An 18,104-nucleotide genomic window follows, 5' to 3' on the forward strand; every position below is an offset into this window, starting at 1 on the left:
ACTTAAACAATTGAACTATCCGTCAAGCCCCCACATTTCGTATCTAGAAAACTTAAGGAGCTGTAGTAACTGAGAGAATTCAAAATATGCCACCCGTTTTGTTTTTTAGGCAAATTGCAACTTAATCTGTGGAGATGAATATGGTCCAGAAACAAAGTTGAGCATGTCTCAATTGAATGAAAAGGAAACTCCTTTTGAGCTTATTGAAGCTTTGCTTAAGTACATTGAAACCCTGAATGTTCCTGGAGCTGTGTTGGTTTTCTTGCCTGGCTGGAATTTGATTTGTACTATGCAGAAACATTTGGAAATGAATCCCCATTTTGGTATGCTTCTTTGAATTGTCACCTGTTTGCATGTGAAAATGCCCATATGTAAAACCAGAAAGATTTAGTCTTGTTTTTTAATTTAAAAATAACGTATAGGGGCTGGTGAGATGGCTCAGTGGTCTAAAGCACCTATTTAGAACAAGCTTAACAAAGCACAGGGACCACGGTTCGATCCCCCAGCACCACATGCCAGCCAGCTCCGCCCCCTGGTGGGCTGAGCTGGCCACACACACACACACACACACACACACACACACACAAATAAAATAAATAAATTTAAAAAATAAATAAAAAAAATAAAAATAACGTATAATAGAGAATGTTTTAAACCAGCCTCCTATGTTTATGCCTTAACCTTTTTTTATCGTAGGAAGTCACAGGTATCAGATTCTACCTCTACATTCTCAGATTCCTCGAGAAGAACAACGCAAAGTGTTCGATCCAGTACCAGTTGGAGTAACCAAGGTAAGTGTTAAACATTACAGGATGGGATTAGTAGTGACATAGGTATTAAATAAAGACTGTATGTTGTGTGCCAGCAAGATAGCTCAGCAGACTAAGTACCTATTAAGGCAAGCACAGAGACCAGGGTTCGTTCCCCAGCACCTGGCCACTGAAACCAGGCGTGGTGCCACATGTCTATAATCCTAGCACTGGGAGGCTGAAAACGAGTCTGAGCTGTGTAGTGAGACACTGTTCCAAATTCATTAATGTATAGTTTTCAACACGCCACCTCCAAAATTTGTGACCCACCTAAGTAAAGGAAAAAGGTAAGCTTCAGGCATTTGAGAGGTTGAGGCAAGAGGATCACCATGAGTTTGAGGTCAGCTTGACCTACATAGCTCTAGGCTAGCCTAGACTACATAGCATTGTCCTGGCTCAAAAAGCCAATTAAAATACATACGTACATACAAATAGCCTTCTCTGCTTAAACTTGCTAATTTTTTTTCCAATAAGGAGGTGTTTTTAAAACTACACTTGTCATTTTTATGTGAGCATATCAGTCTTCTGGGGTATGTAAAGTAGAACATCTTCAGAAGTGCGATTTTTTTTCTTTCATTTCTTTGCAGGTTATTTTGTCCACAAATATTGCTGAAACAAGCATTACCATAAATGATGTTGTTTATGTCATTGACTCCTGCAAGTAAGTTCTCAGGAAATCTATTCATATACAGTTTGACCAACTGGAATGTTCAGCAGTGAACAGAATTAAAATGCCTTAAAATTGCCAAAGTAAAATACTTGCAGTTAATTCCCCGACAGCCTTGGAGTGGCTTTGAACGTGTGTATGGCATCATTCTTGTCAATTTCTGAAGCAGTTCTGGAACTCCTGTTTTCATGAACTGCTTTACTCAAAAAATATATAGGGAATGTGTCCTCGAAGTGTCATTCGGCAGACAGGCAGGCTTTAAAAACATTACGTTGTGTCTTCATTTTCCTTACTTAGCATATCTGGCATTGTGCATCTTGAGGCTCTCATAGTCAAAATGACCATGGAAGATAGACATTTTGCCTTCATTTAGAACATCAAGGCAACTATAATAGCACAACTAAAAATATCTTAGATTTTCAGAACCAGTTCTGAAAGTAGCAAGAATTGGATAAGTGTATTCAGAGTGAGGAAGAATGGATTTTTTTGGGGGGGGGGGGCTGTAATCACTTTAAAATTCATATCTTGATCTCATGCTGCACTGAACAGAGTCAACAGTAATTCTTTGTGATTAATCAGAATGTGACAAAGCTTAACATTGTAATTACTGACTGCTTTCCACTGCAGTCAGTCAGCTGGCGTTTTATGTGTTTCCTGTGATTTTTTTCACTGATCACTATTGTACTGCTACTGTGCTATTTGGAATGCAAGGTTGACCAGTACTTAGCACATGACAAATACTCTATCTTAAACTTAAGAATTAAAGTTTTAGTGTTAGATGAGCCTGGGAAATACTGGGGTGGAAAGTGGCACTGTATGTAGAGAAGGTAAATAAATATACTGGTAGCTGATCAAGAGTAACACCAATGTTAGAACTTGGATATGTTTTACTTACTTGTACTCCATGTCTTTTATACATTGTCCTTCAGTCGTGACAATTAAAAATGATTCCCCAGTGGCTATTTTAAGTAATAGCAAATAGCATTCTGTGCTGATCCCAGTTAATTAGAAGCAGTTTGCTACATGTATAACTTAAAAGAAATCTAAGATTACTTGGGGAATCCAGCAGACAATCCCAGTATTTCATGAGGTATGACAGGAGATGTGCCATAACAACCTTTAGGTTGTAGAAATTGTGTTATTTTAAAACTGGAGTAGAGAGGGCTTGAGTGATTTTTTCACGTGTGTGTGTGTCAGATCCCACTTAACATGATTTAATATGTATTTTAATGTTGTACATAGCCTTGTATAGATCAAGTGCATACACATTTTCAAATGAGGCAAAAGTGTTACATATCTTTACAAAGATAATGCAGCTGGCAAGTAGTATGTGTATACTATGTTGTGTTTCAGTAGATTGATAGCTAGGGAAGTAAAATCAAATGCTGTTCTTATTTTTGGTGTTCACAAGTAGCAGTAGGCTTTAGAAAGCACTGTCTTATGGATATACAACCGTGTTATACATAAATAGACATATTGGGGTCTTAGAATTAACCACTCTTTCCTATGTAGGCAGAAAGTGAAATTGTTTACTGCTCACAACAACATGACCAATTATGCTACAGTGTGGGCATCCAAAACAAACCTGGAACAGCGGAAAGGCCGAGCTGGTCGTGTGCGGCCTGGATTCTGCTTTCACCTCTGTAGCCGAGCTCGTTTTGAGAGGTAATGTGTCAACCTGCCTCCTGGTAACACATATTAACAGCAGTAGCTTTGCATTGACTCCATCCTTGTTCTTTTTTGAGACAGGGAGTCTTACTGGGGGCACATGTTCTTTGTTCAGTGTTAAGTCAAAAACAAGACTAAATACGAGCGAACATACAAGCTTAGTATGTATAAAAGTACTTAAAGAATTCCCTTTTTTCCTATTATCTTTTTCATATAAAGGGAAAGAGGTATTCAAGCTTTTGTGTCTAATTCACATCACTTAACATAGATTCTACCCACATACATTTTCCTCAATTTTATCATTATGACAGTCATTGTGTATGAGTACTACATTTTATCCAGTCATCCATTAATTAGTATATAGGCCACTTCCAAGATTTACTTAGCGGGAATGGTGCTGTTGTAAACATGAGGATAATCACAACACTGTAATACGGTATTTTTACAAAAGTTTCTGGGAAGATAACTGCAAAGGGACTGAGTCAAATAGAATTTCTAGTTTTTGGGTTTTAAAAAATTACCTAGTGATTTCCATAGTAGTTGTATTAGTTTACCCTCCTACCAACAATGAAGAAGGGTTCCTTTTTCCCCATATCTTCACCAGCATGTCAGTACTACTACATTTCCTCACGGTGGCCATTCTTTTGGGAATTAAAAACGGTTACAAGGAAGGGGCAGCTGTGTACCCTGAATTGTGTCTTTGTAAACATTTTGATAAATTTGCACAATGAGGTTGATTGTTTCACACTTGTTTTCTTTTAGACTTGAAACCCATATGACGCCAGAGATGTTTCGAACACCATTGCATGAAATTGCTTTGAGCATAAAACTTCTGCGTCTGGGAGGAATTGGCCAGTTCTTGGCCAAAGCAATTGAACCTCCACCTTTGGATGCTGTGATTGAAGCAGAGCATACTCTAAGAGGTACTTATAAAAACCTACCTGTCTAATACAGATGCTAATTAATGGTGAATCAGGTAGAGTCAATAGGGCTATAGTAGTAAGACTTCTAGCATTATGTTCTCTACTTAGTATGTGTCACGTATTATAGTGAGCAGTGTTAGGGTGGAGATGAGTCTCACATTTTTGAGGGAAAAAAAAGCCAAGTCAAATGTCATCTTCTAATAAAAACGAGAAAGTCAATTATAGGAGTTGGGATTAGGGAGATGGCTCAGTAGAATAAGCTCAAGGGCCTGAGTTCAATCCCTGGTTCTGCCAAAGAAAAAAAAAGGCAATTATAGGACTCTATATATGTGTATATCTCCTGCAACATTTACTTTTGTTTTCAAGTCTGCTATAGATACTGTATAAACCACTTGAATTGTGAATCTGGCATTTGTGAGCTTTATACCTCTCCACATTTCATTTCTTTGTCTTTAAAAGTCAGTAGATAGCATAGTATCAAATTTTTTATGGCATGTATATAACTTATGCCGTTGTTACTGTTGTATTCGTAGATTTCTTTAGACTACTGTTATATCAGATTTTAAATGTACAATACCTAAATGTAATGTATTATTTATATTACTTTGATTTTGGTTTGGTGACAAGATTTCACTGTATTTCAGGCTGACCATCTTGTTGCTTGAGCCTGACAAGTGGTAAGATTACTGAAGCACCATGCCCACTAGTTCTATTTTTGAACTAAAAGAATTGTTGACAGTGGACATGGTACAGGATTTCTTTTTTTTTTTCTTTGCGGAACCAGGGATTGAATTCAGGCCCTTGTTCTTGCCAGGGAAGCCCGCTTATGCTATTGAGCCATCTCCTCAGCCCTGGTGCAGGATTTTGTTTGGCAAATGATGTCTTAAGTTCACTACCCAAGTTTCAATTTTCTAATAAACATTTGATCTATATCTAGAATAGAATAAAAGGTGTTCTCTGTGTGTGTTCACAAAGAATCTTCTCCCCACAGAGCTTGATGCATTAGATATCAATGATGAATTGACTCCTCTGGGACGAATCCTGGCTAAACTTCCCATTGAGCCTCGTTTCGGAAAAATGATGATAATGGGATGTATTTTCTAGTAAGTACTTTTTAAATTTGTTTCATTGCTAATAGAAGTGGTTGAATAGCTTCATGATCTTAACCCTTCCCCATAAAATCAAGGTGGAATGAGATAGAAGAAAATACTACTTTTAGGTAAAATGTAGATAGATGATGAGAGAATTTATAAGAATAGAAAAATGGGCATTAGATACTTGGATTTTGATTTGGGAAAACAGATTTCTTAGAAGGGTACTTCTTGAGGGACTAATGTAGTTGTCTCCTGAAAGAGAATAGTATTAAAAGAAGGAATACATTTTACTAGAATGTTGTTTTTTTTTTTTTTTAATTTTTTTCGATTTATTTATTGTGTGTGTGTGTGTGTGTGTGTGTGTGTGTGTGTGTGTGTGTGGCCAGCTCAGCCCACCACGGGGCAGGGCTGGCTGGCATGTGGTGCTGGGGGATCAAACCGCGGTCCCTGTGCTTTGCCAAGCTTGTTCCAAGTAGGTGCTTTAGACCCCTGAGCCATCTTACCAGCCCTACCAGAATGTTTTTGAAGAGTAAAAAGTTTGGTATATGGATGAGAGAGCTGGTTATGGTGGTGCACTCATGTAATCCCAGCACTTCAGAGGCTGAGGCAAGAGAATCACTACAACTACGAGGCCAGTCTGGGCTACAGAGTGAATTCAGGGCCTGACAACTGCCCAATGAGAGCCTGTCTCAAAAAAATGAACAAGAGAAAATAGGGAAGAAAAAGATAGCCATTAATGTCAGAAGTCCTCAGTTTTTACTTTCTGATTTTGGAGAAAACAGCTGTAATGTTTTTTATTAAGTTATTTTCAGTGTTAAGAAAAGCATTATAGTCAGTGATCACTGACACACAGTGAACAATACGACCCAGTCTACTGGCAATAAAATTGTGTTATACTGTATACTATAATAATGTAACATGTGTTTCAGTGTGGGAGATGCTGTCTGTACCATTGCTGCTGCTACCTGCTTTCCAGAGCCTTTCATCAGTGAAGGGAAGCGGCTGGGCTATATCCATCGAAATTTTGCTGGAAACAGGTTTTCTGACCATGTGGCTCTTTTGTCAGTATTTCAAGCCTGGGATGATGCTAGGTATGGGCTTAAACTGAAGTTACTAGTCGAGTGAACAGTTTTTAAGTTAGTTTTTAATCTAAATCTAGTTCTCTGGTCTTTGAGAATGACTCCATTGTATTCCATTTCGTTCTAGAATGGGTGGAGAGGAAGCAGAGATACGTTTTTGTGAACACAAAAGACTCAATATGGCTACATTAAGAATGACTTGGGAGGCCAAAGTTCAGCTTAAAGAAATTCTGCTTAATTCTGGATTTCCAGAAGGTAAGACTTCATTCTCATTCTTAGCTCTATCTGTAGTAATATTTATGTAATACGTATATATGATGTTATATTTGAGATTCAGACATTTAGCGCTGTTCATTTTCTAAGCCAATGATGGCAAACCTTTGAATGTTCATTGGTAATAGCCTACTGTGGCATGCGTTCACTGCTATGCTATAGGTTCGCCACTGTAGCTTAGAATATGTTGATAGGGGTTTTTTTTACATTAATTCAGTCATTTGACAAAGGAAACAACAAGTTATGGTGAAAGCTTGAGAGATGTTTAGAATTGGAGTAAATTCTACCACATTTTTTTTTTTGGTACCAAGAGTTGAACTCAGGACCTTGCTGTGCTATATCCCTATCCTTAAATTTTAAATGGCTTGAATTTCAACTTTCAGAAGTGATCTCAGAGATTCCTAATTAATTATGATACATCAGCACTAATCTGGTTCTTTTCCCTTTCCCCTTTCTTTATTTGGGATGGATTCAGGGCCTTTGCACTGAGCTACATTCCCAGCCCTTTTCATTTTTTATTTTTGAGACCAAAGGTCTTGATGAATCACTAACTTGCCAAAATTGAGCTTGAATTTAGGAACCTCCTTGCTGACTCCCAGAGGGCAGGACTTACAGGCATGCTCCACCATAAATGACATTTAATTGTGCTGGAGTACTTTTCTTTTTCAGTGAGATTAAACATAAACTTCGTTGGGCATGGGAGATAGCTCAGCAGCATAAGCACCTGCCCAGTACGAGGTTCCTGAGTTCTGTTTCCAGTATCCAAAAAAATAAAATATCCTCGTTGATTCATAATCCTAGAATTCATAGCCAGAAATTCTATGATTCTGTGAACCAAAAAGTAGAGTATATTGTGAGACACATGGGAAGTATAGTAAGTTTTTTTAAAAAATATGATTTCAGTAAGCAGAATAGTTTTCATCTGTTGTAGTTTTCATCAGAATAGTTTTCATCCTTATTTCCTTAAAATCAAAGAAACGGAAAAGGACATTTTTATGTATTAGAATCTTTATAATTGTCATCTCAGAACTAATATAAAGACGTTAACTCATTTTGTAGATAATGAAGCCAGCACTAATATTTACTTTATTTATTTATTTATTTATTTATTTATTTATTTATTTATTATTTTTTGGTGGAATCAGGGATTGAACTCAGGCGCTTGCCAGGGAAGCACTTATTCCACTGAGCCATCTCCCCGGCCCCTATCACTAACATTTATTTTTTTATTTTTTATTTTTTTGCTCCTTGAATGCCTTCAGGGCACTTTTGCATGGCTGGAGTGTTGTGGGGATCGAACTACAGCAAACTGAGGCTGCCACCGTTGTGGAAGCAGCCACTTAAAGAACTGAGCTAGGGCTGGGCCGCAACACTAACATTTAAATTGCTTGTTCAGATTCATTTAGGACATGTAAAAATACAACCCAAGTTTGAGAACAAGACATACCTGTTTCCTCAGCATTATATATTGGGTTTTTGAGTCAGTGATGTAACAACAGTAGTCTGGTGAAATCACCCTAAGTTCCAGGAAGTCATTTATCACTGTCTTCTATAAGTGGTAGCTATTTAACAAGAGCAGATAAAATACACTTTGTAAAATGACCCAAGCTTGTGCTGTGATCAAGTCTACAAGAGAATATAGATGCTTTAAATTTATTACATAAATTTAGCAGCGGTTTTTTTCCTGAACTTATTCTTAGCTCTGAATAGGATCCTGAGGAAAAAAGTAGTACCACTCAGTTGTTTTAAAGCAGTGTTTGTGGAAGTAGTCATTTTTCCTAATGCTCAAATAGTTTGCACATGATGTAAAAATTACTGTTAACTTGATTCTTTGTTTCAATTTCTTCTTAACAGAGTGTTTGTTGACACAAGTGTTTACTAACACTGGACCAGATAATAATTTGGATGTTGTTATCTCTCTCCTGGCGTTTGGTGTGTACCCCAATGTATGCTACCATAAGGAAAAGAGAAAAATTCTTACCACTGAAGGGCGTAATGCACTTATCCACAAATCATCTGTTAATTGTCCATTTAGCAGCCAAGACATGAAATACCCTTCTCCCTTCTTTGTATTTGGCGAGAAGGTAAGAGATTAGAAGAGTTTGGAAAATTCAAATTGTCTTTTTGAACATGAGTTTTAGTGTTCACAGTATTTATTGTCATTAGATGACATTATTTGACAAAATGACAACTATTTTTCTCTTGCCTCTTTATCTTCAGATTCGAACCCGAGCCATCTCTGCTAAAGGCATGACCTTAGTTACTCCCTTGCAGTTGCTGCTCTTTGCCTCCAAGAAAGTCCAGTCTGATGGACAAATTGTCTTTGTAGATGACTGGTACGGATTTTCAGATTTGGACTTCAAACTGAATTCTTAGAACTGAATTGTGTTAGAACTTAGCTCTAACTTAATATGTGAAGTAAATAGGACAGTTGAATGACTAAAGTGGAAAATTCTTGGTAGTATAGTTGATTATAAACAAACTTAAGTTGATTTACAGTAAAATCTCACAATTGTGAGTTGTTTTGTGAGTGTTGCGCAAGATAAGCAGACATTTCTAATTCTGACTTTGTGAATGAGTGACACTTGAAATACAAGTAGCATGTTACACTGAATACCAACATTCCATAACTGAGCCAGTGATTATCTAACTCTATCCCCTCCTTCTCCCCCTTTATTCTCACTGATCTCCCCCCTCGTTCTCTGCCCACCCCCTTTCTCCCCCTTACAATGTAGTATCATACCTGCAAAATTTTCAGAGGCACATGCAAGTGGCATTGGATAGATTCCTCAAAGTTGCATGTAAATGTGCTTGCTTTGGCAGCACATAAACTAAAACTGGAACAATACAGAGAAGATTAGCATGACCCCTGCGCAAGACATGCAAATTCATGAAGTGTTCCGTATTAAAAAAGTTCCATGTAAAGGAAAAGAATCTATTGATAACAGTAGTTTTGTTAGTGATAGTTGTCCTACAAAGTAACCCTCCCGTCTTGTTTCCCCCATACCATCCAGAGAAGGTTTTAAAAGTAATTGTAGATTAGTTTTTATTATTTATTATAGTACAGTATTGTAATCATCTTTATGATAATTCTTCGGTGTGGAGGCAGTCATCTGTTTTCATCATTTCAAGCACATTTCTGGATCAAAGTTGGCTTGCAAAACAAGGTTTTACTGTACTGGCAAATTTATAAGTACCTCATATTTAAGCTGCTTTTATAAATACTGCCATCACCAAATTGGAGCTTGGGTAATAGTAATGACCATCTTACAGAGAAGGTGCAGTAAATAGTTTAGGGTATAGGTAATACAATCAGCATATTTTTTGGACCCCTTGAAAATTTTTTTTTGTGGAACCAGGGATTGAACTCAGGTCCTTGCGCTTGCCAGGGAAGTGTTTATTCCACTGAGCCATCTCTCCAGCCCCTAATATAACTTTTTATTTATTTATTTTGCAGTACTGGAGATTGAACTCACGACACTGCACTTGCCAGGCAGGCGTTTATTCTATAAGCTATCTCCCCAGCCCAAATGAGTTATCTCCCCATTCCTAAAATTCAAAACATTCTGAATGTGTCATTGGAGGCTTGAAAGATTTTATAGTTTACTGGCTATGGTGGCACATGTGTATAATCCCAGCACTTAGTAAGTTGAGACAAGAGGGTTGCCAAGAATTGGAAGATAGCTTCTGCTAGTTCAAATTCAGCCTTGACTGCATAGCAAGGCCTTGTCTCAAAAAAAAAAAAAAAGATTCTATAATAAGATTGCTACACCTAGCTAGTAGTGAATTCTAAAGTTAGTGCAGATTGTTATTTTTTATACCCATGTTTTCTGAGTCTGGAATCATTCAGTTGTAGTATTGGTACTTGTTAAACAATTAGGTGCTTGTTAAAAATGATTTCCCATGTGCGAAATTGAGAGATGAGTAATTTTTTAATTTTTCTTCATTTTAGGATCAGACTGCAAATATCTCATGATGCTGCTGCCTGTATCACTGCCCTCCGGGCAGCCATGGAAGCTCTGGTTGTTGAAGTTACCAAACAACCTAATATTATCAGCCAATTGGACCCTGTAAATGAACACATGCTGAACATGATCCGACAAATCTCTAGGCCCTCAGCAGCTGGTATAAGTCTTATGATTGGTGCTGCACGGTGAGTATAAGTTGTCTTTTAACCAAGCAAGGAACAGTTATAAATGGGACTGGAATTCCCAGAGCTGTTTAAAATCAAATTATGGAGAGTTAATAGGGCATTTATGATTGACTAATGCTCAAAATAGAAGTGTTTCTTAGGTTAATGTGGATGCAACAGCAGTTTTTGTTAATGACAGAGACCTTAAAAGTGCATATGTAATTGAGACTGGATCATAGAACAGGAAATGACAAAATACCATACTGTTTTGATGTCTCTAAGGAAAAAAGAATGTTGATAAGGCATAGCTGTTTTTCAGGTTTGGCTCAAAGTTAGGATTCTGGTGCCTTAGCCTGCCAGAAAGGGGTGGACCACCATGGGGAGTTCATTGTTGCTATCTTAACAAGCAAAAAAGTGTAAAATTTTTCTTAATTTTTAAAATGTTTCGTTTGCTTCAGATTTTATTTTTCCTCACCATTTGCCTACGGAAAAAGAATATTACAACCAGTGATCACACATGGTTTTCATTTTCAGCATTTTGTGACATATGCTTAATCATTTGTAAGGATGTAGATTTAATGATATGTTGCATGAGAATGGTGTATCTTAACGAGCATGGACACAATCCTGTCCCTCAGGTTTAACTGTTACAGTAATGCTGTTCACAAAAAATGTCTAATAAGGGGTCATTTCATTTGGTTGTGCACTATTAATAGAACTATTAGTATACATTTATTAAGAAAACTAGGCAGAAATTATTAAAGACCTCAGCTCATACTGCTAGCAGCTGATAGAGCCAGTCAGACCCAAGTAGTATGGCTCTAGAAGCGGTGCTTTTAGGTTCTGTGGTGCTCCTAATTTGGGCAGATCTATGGAAAGATTTTCGAAAAGAATCTTCACAAAGAGAATGAGCATCACAGCCATACTACAGAATAAGTGTCTTCAGTACAAATGAAGTACTCATGGATGTTTAGTGAAAAAGAGACTAATTTTGACAGGAATTGTGAACAAGGAGCCTTCTCATGTAATTACTCTTGTGAAAGAGTACAGTAACTAGATAAATAAGCTGAGATAAGGAACCTAGTATGTATTGATATGAGGCAACTCAAATTACACATGGGAGAAGTGAAATGTGGAGAAGTGGCTACATTAGCTTTTCAGTAAAATGAATAAGCATTAGTGATGGGTTAATATGGGGCACAAGCACAGCTGAATTTCTGATTTGGAAAGCTCCTTTATAGTGCCATTGTCTACAAAACCTCACCAGAGTAAAAAGCAGTTTGGGGGTGTATACTGAATTGGAACAGTAGTGGGACATCTTGATTTCTGCAGTTGTTAGTGCTCATTTTCATTATTTGTTGTATGAGACAAATTTAGGCAGCAAATACCACATTTAATTTAGTGTTAGTCTCAGTAACCTCTTGCTAATATATTAATATTTGATCTTAGAACACTGTCATTGAACTGAGTAAGCAAACTTTAATTGATACCTTTTTCTATTTTGGAATTGAAGATTTTTTCATTTCAGATCGTATATGTCCATTTTCTTCCTTTTTTTATGTATTATATGTTCAAATTGCCTTGTGGTCTTTTCTGATTTTACTGCTTTTTTTGTTGAATATTCAAATTGACTAAGTCTATACATTTGGATGAGTAGTTAAGTTGTATTAAGTGATTTACTGTCTTAACCATGTGTGAAGCTCTGGGTTCATTGCCTAAAACTGATAAAGAATACTAAGCTGGTGGGTTTTACTTTTCCTAGGTATGGAGATGGTCCACGTCCTCCCAAGATGGCTAGATACGATAATGGAAGTGGATATAGAAGAGGTTCTGGATATGGTGGTGGTGGCTACGGCACCGGAGGCTATGGTAGTGGCTATGGCGGTGGAGGCTATGGCACTGGGGGCTATGGTGGTGGGGGCTATGGAGGTGGCTCCAACTCCTACCGAAGAGGATATGGTGGAGGCTATAGAGGTTTCCGAGGGGGTTATAGGGGCAACTTTGGTGGAGACTATAGGGGATCTAGTGGAGACTACAGAGGACCTAGTGGGGGAGACTTCCGAGGCCCTAATGGAGGAGACTTCCGTGGGCCTAATGGGGGAGACTTCCGTGGGCCTAACGGGGGAGACTTCCGAGGACCTAATGGGGGAGACTTTAGAGGACCTGGTGGAGGAGACTTCAGGGGACCTGGTGGGGGAGACTACAGGGGACCTGGTGGGGGAGACTTTAGGGGACCTGGTGGGGGAGACTACAGGGGACCTGGTGGGGGAGACTACAGGGGACCTGGTGGGGGAGATTTCAGGGGACCTGGTGGGGGAGACTATAGAGGACCTGGTGGGGGAGATTTCAGAGGACCTGGTGGAGGCTACAGAGGGTCTGGGGGATTCCAGCGAGGAGGTGGCAGGGGAGGCTTTGGAGGAGGCTACTTTGGACAGGGCAGGGGAGGTGGTGGTTATTAAAACTTAGTTATGTCAATGCTTACGCATAGACTATTTAAAAAATATAAAATAAAGCATGCTATGTGTTTTCTCAAAAGGTTTATTTACTCCCCCAAAGTAAACTCATTTTCTTTTATTCTGTGGTTCATTGTAGTTTAAGGAAGCCAAGCATATAGTTACATTAGTGATTTTGTTCATATTATGTAAAATACAATGATTATTATAAAAGTACCAGTTTGTATTTTTTCGTTAAGGGGTAAGATTTGCTTTTTAAACTAACTTGATATTTTCTTGGCTTTTGTTTAATACCATAGAAAATAAAGTATTACTCTGAATACTGCCTGTGTGTGGTTGATTATTAGTCATAAATACATTAGGTTTTCACTGCTAATGCACTTAAACATTAGGAAAATTGTATTCTCTGTTTCAAGTAAAATATATCAGGTGATTTTAAATAGCATTGGCAGTGAGTCAATATTGGCCAAGTCAGATTGTTGAACCACACAGAACTTTTGACCCAGGGGTAATTGTTTTGGCTTCCTCTGTTTTGCCTGTGCCGGATTGCAGTGTGATCTCAAAATGCATTCATTATGTTCATGCTTTGTAAAAATCTTGTGACCGACATCAACATTATAGATAAGTTCCCAGTATAAAAAGTGAGGATAGTATAATCTATAGAACCCTTGAATAACAGTTACACTTAGAAAAAGAATGAAAGATGTGATACAGTGTAACCCTGGCCATCTCCAAACTCATAGCAACCCTGCTTCATCCTCTGTGCTAGGATTATAAGTACGTACCACATGCCTAACCAGTAGAAGATTCTAAACAGTTTTCATAGATTTCTATTAGAACAAAGTATATTACAGGTTGTAAGCATATTGCCTTAATCTGGGTTATATTAATTGTGGTATCTACCATAAACTTTCAGTGTCATAGTCAATGTTCTCAATCTTTTTTTTTCTTTACCTCTTTATTTAATGTGTGTGGTTTTGTAGTTTTTTGGGGTTTTTTTTGGCAGTGATGGGACTTCAACTGGCGCCTTGTACATGCCAGGCAAGCACTGTAGATTCTTCCCCAGTTAACCTTTTTTTTAAAGACTTACTTATTCCGTGATCCTCCTGCCTTAGCCTCCCCAGTGCTGGGATTACATGCATGCACTGCCATGCCTGGTCTTGGGGCCTGCTTGGCGTGTAGTACCAGGGATCAAACCTGGGTCTTTGCACTTGCCAGGTAAGTACTTGGGCCACTGAGCTATCTCTCTGACCCTTTTTTTGTATTTTTTGAGGCAGGGTCTCACAGTTGAGGCTGGTCTCAAACTTGCCGTGATCCTGCCTCAGCCTCCCTAGTGCTGGGCTGTCAGTGGGCTGCTACTACTGCCACCAGTTACTATGCATACGTTGATGGCTCCAAGTCTGTTTTTACAAATGATGTTTCCTTTCTAAGTATCAACAGCATTTTATGAACAACTGCTTACTGCTTATCTGCTTAATTTTTTTCACAGAAGAAAAGTACCACATCATTTTTCAGTTGAACCCCAGTCCACACTGCTCATGCCCTGTATTTCCCTGCTCAGCTTTTTTTAAATGTGTTTGGTACACAGTCTCACTATGCAGCTTGGACACATAATGATCCTATTTTCAGCTTCAGCCCTGGGATTACAGGTGTGCGCCACCAAGCCCAGACTCACTGGGTCAGCATGCCTGGGGTTAATGCATATGGTGCCAGGGATTGAACTCTGGTCCCTGTGCTTGCTTAAGCAGGTGCTTATTCCACTGAGCTATCTCACCGGTGCATGCTCGGCTATTCTTTGATCATAAGTTTATTACACCACATACACTATACCTCATTAGTTTGTACATTTATAAGCCAGCTATGTCTATTCAAGGTATCATTAGTGTCAGCGTAAGGCCACACCAGCATCTTAGTTGATCTTTTGCTGTCCTACCTCAAGCCTCTCCAACACGTTGTGTAATAAAGTGTGAAAGTACAATGTCCCCTCTTGTGATGTAACCCTATGGTTCCTGCTTTCATTTGTTCACATTTGGAGGATCAGCAGTTTTGATGAGACAGTTGTCACTATTGTAAACTAAGGTCTAAAAGTCCTTTACCACGCAATCCAAGCTGTCCTTGAACTCACTGTAGTGTAGACTGTTCTCAAAGCTCAACCATCCTGCCTCAGTTTACTGAGTACTGGTATTACAGATGTGTGCTGCTACATTCAGCGATTGGAGGCATTCATACTGTGAAGTCTCAAACTTCTCTAACCATTCCCCTGTGGGCTGCTTCAAGACAGTGTTCCCTTTACAGCCTGTTGTAGCCAGGCCTGACATGCACCTGTAATCTCAGGTTGAGATAGGGGGAAATTGATTTTGAGCCTATCCTGGACTAGTACCTAGTAAGACCCTTTCTCCACCAAAAATGAAAACATGTTACACAGTGGGAAGAGTTCCCAAAAGGAGAGCTGCATGCATGTTTCTCCAGTTTAAGAGATAAAAGTGTGAAAGGTGGGAGAAGGGTTGGGGATAAAGTTTGTGGAAAGGAGTTACCTGTTCACTTCCTTCTTTAAGGAAGATCTACCTCATGGGGCCAGCAGAACTAAGTGCCTGTCAAGTTCAGGGACCAGGGTTTGATCCCCAGTCCTGCATGCCATGCCGGCCCCACCCTGAGCTGGTGACCAAGTCTGGGTGTGGTGACCCACGCCTGTAATCCCAGCACTTGGAAGACTGAAAACAGGGTCACGAGTCCAATCTGGATAACAAGACTGTACAAATGCTTTAAAATGGAAAAAAAAAAAAAAAAAAGATCTACTGACACTAGTATGGCAGAGACGACAACCCCAGGGAGAAGGCAGGCTGGAGTTGAAATCTAGTGCTGCACCCACTGTATTTGAGGATTAATTTTTAAGTCTGAACTATGAAACAGTTTTTGATGTTGTTATACCACAGTGACTGGGCATCGTGGTGCAGACAAGATTAATAACAGCCCCAACACAAAAGTTTTTAAGTTCAGGCCATGGAGTCACCAGGGCCCAGTGTAAGCCAGGCTGGCTTTGTGTGGCTTTCAGAGTGGTCTAAGTACGAAAGTGCTGGCATTAAGTCCAGCGACATATGCTTGAATCTGTTCCATTGCCTATGTCTAGCACAGAGTTCAGTGGTCTGCTTGCTTTCCCTATCGATTTTTGAATAGAAATACAGCTTGGCTTGGACGATTGCCACAGCTTGGTGTGTATGGACAGAGAAACTTTTGGACCAGAGGTGGGTATTCACAGGCTGTAAAGCTGGGCAGAAAAAGCCATGCCTTTGGTTATATAGAACTGAGAAACTGAATCCACCTTAGTGACTGTGTCCCTAAGGCAGAAACTGACCAACCACATGCCGTGGAAAAGGCAGGGCCAGACCCAGCATTCATTCACAAAAATATGAGTGTAGAAACAAAATAGTTTTTAGCAATGATTCACTACTACTCCCACACAGCTGGTAAATTTCAATATTGCAGACCCTGGAAATCATTCATTCAAAATGATGGAGGAAATCTTTTTTGAATGCTTCCTTTTTTTATGTTTTGTGCTTTATTGATATTTTGACGGCTTGGAGCTTTTTTTCCATTTTACCCCTTATTTTGGTGTCCAAGTTCCACCCCACCCCACCCCCTTGTACTTTTAAGACAGGGTCTTGATAATGCAGTTCAGGCTGGGCATGAACTTGCAATGATCCTCCGGCCTGGGCCTCACAAGTACTAGGATTATGGCACTTGTAATCTTGTGGCATGGACCACCACACCCAGCTCTTTGTCTTTTATGTAATTGTACTTTTTTGATACTCCTTGATAGGATCATTTGTCTTACTTTTCTCATTTTTTAATTGAGTTTTTTGGTACATTTTAGGTATAATTAAGGATCACATTGATTATAGCGAAGTTGTACCTGTATGTGATATAAATTGATTCTTTTTTCCTTCATTCCCTTACCCTCACTTCAACTACTTCTTACCTCCCCATTTACAAAAGCTTTGTTTCAGTCTTCTACTTCTTTGCTCATTTTTTTCTTTTCCCTTACTGTCCCCTTTTTCCTCTGTAGTCCCCTTCCTATTTGAACATTTTCTTCCTATTTTTCAGTATCTATTAGGTGTTTTGATCCTTACATTTTTTTATTTCTTACACCAGAGAAACAATGTTATTTACAAATGTGTGTCCGTTTCACTTAAGAGCATGGTTTCAAGGTGCATCCTTTTGCCTAGAAATGTCTCAAGCTCTTTTTTTTTTTTTTTTTTTTTTTTTTTTTTTTTGGTACTAGAGATTGAACTCAGAACCCTGCACTTGCCAGGCGGGGGCTCATTCTATCTAGCTATCTCCTCAGCCCTTCTCTAAATTTCTTGTAGAATTCAACAGTAAATCCATCAGGGCCTGGAGTTTTCTTTTTTAGTACATTTACATTTTCATTTCATTGATACTGATTTATTTAGAATTTTTATATCTTGTTTCAGCTTTGGTAATTCATATGTATCTTACAATCCTTCCATTTCTCCTGCATTTTCCATCATATTACAATATAAGTTCCAGGACTAGGTAGATAGCTCAGTGGTTTAAGCATCTGCCTGGCAAACACTAGGACTTGAGTTCAATCCCCATTACCACATGCCGTCCGGACTCACCATACCAGCCCCAAAACCTGACATGGTGGCTCATGCCTGTAATCCCAGCACTGGGTAGGCTGAGACAGGAGGACTACTACAAGTCTGAACTGCGCAGCAAGACCCTGTATCAAATAAATAAAATTTTAAGAATATAAGACCAGTGAGATAGCTCAACTGTCTAAAGCACCTGTTAGGCAAGCTTAGGCAGGCTCAGGAGACCATGGTTCACTCCCTGGCACCACAAGCCACACCAGTCCTGCCCTCAGGGCAGGCTAAGCCAGCCAAAAAAAATAGACTAAGTTCTAGGTATATTTGACCTGGCTTCTGTAGGATCTATTGTCAGATCATTTAAATTTTAATTGTAATAGACCATTTTAATTCCAGTTG

General features: G+C 38.9%; 1 protein-coding gene and 1 non-coding gene across 3 annotated transcripts in view; both read left to right on the forward strand.

The window, feature by feature from the left end:
- The window catches only part of Dhx9 (DExH-box helicase 9), a 45,862-nt gene extending 32,643 nt beyond the window's left edge, over positions 1–13,219 (forward strand). For both annotated transcript variants that reach the window (XM_023706859.1, XM_023706860.1), the window contains 12 exons: positions 110–323; positions 697–791; positions 1,397–1,470; positions 2,989–3,141; positions 3,907–4,067; positions 5,059–5,170; positions 6,091–6,252; positions 6,368–6,495; positions 8,368–8,597; positions 8,734–8,849; positions 10,466–10,666; positions 12,408–13,219. In XM_023706859.1, the coding sequence (XP_023562627.1) occupies positions 110–323; positions 697–791; positions 1,397–1,470; positions 2,989–3,141; positions 3,907–4,067; positions 5,059–5,170; positions 6,091–6,252; positions 6,368–6,495; positions 8,368–8,597; positions 8,734–8,849; positions 10,466–10,666; positions 12,408–13,104 (2,343 nt within the window). In that variant the 3' untranslated portion in view covers positions 13,105–13,219. The remainder of the gene's footprint in view (positions 1–109; positions 324–696; positions 792–1,396; positions 1,471–2,988; positions 3,142–3,906; positions 4,068–5,058; positions 5,171–6,090; positions 6,253–6,367; positions 6,496–8,367; positions 8,598–8,733; positions 8,850–10,465; positions 10,667–12,407) is intronic.
- Positions 9,321–9,423, forward strand: LOC111814134. The gene has a single exon (XR_002819202.1). It is a non-coding gene; the product is annotated as a U6 spliceosomal RNA (small nuclear RNA).
- Positions 13,220–18,104: the final 4,885 nt, after the last annotated feature.

This window comes from Octodon degus, unplaced genomic scaffold (assembly GCF_000260255.1).
Source record: "Octodon degus isolate 3935 unplaced genomic scaffold, OctDeg1.0 scaffold00273, whole genome shotgun sequence".
In the NCBI taxonomy this organism is placed as follows: Eukaryota; Metazoa; Chordata; class Mammalia; order Rodentia; family Octodontidae; genus Octodon; species Octodon degus.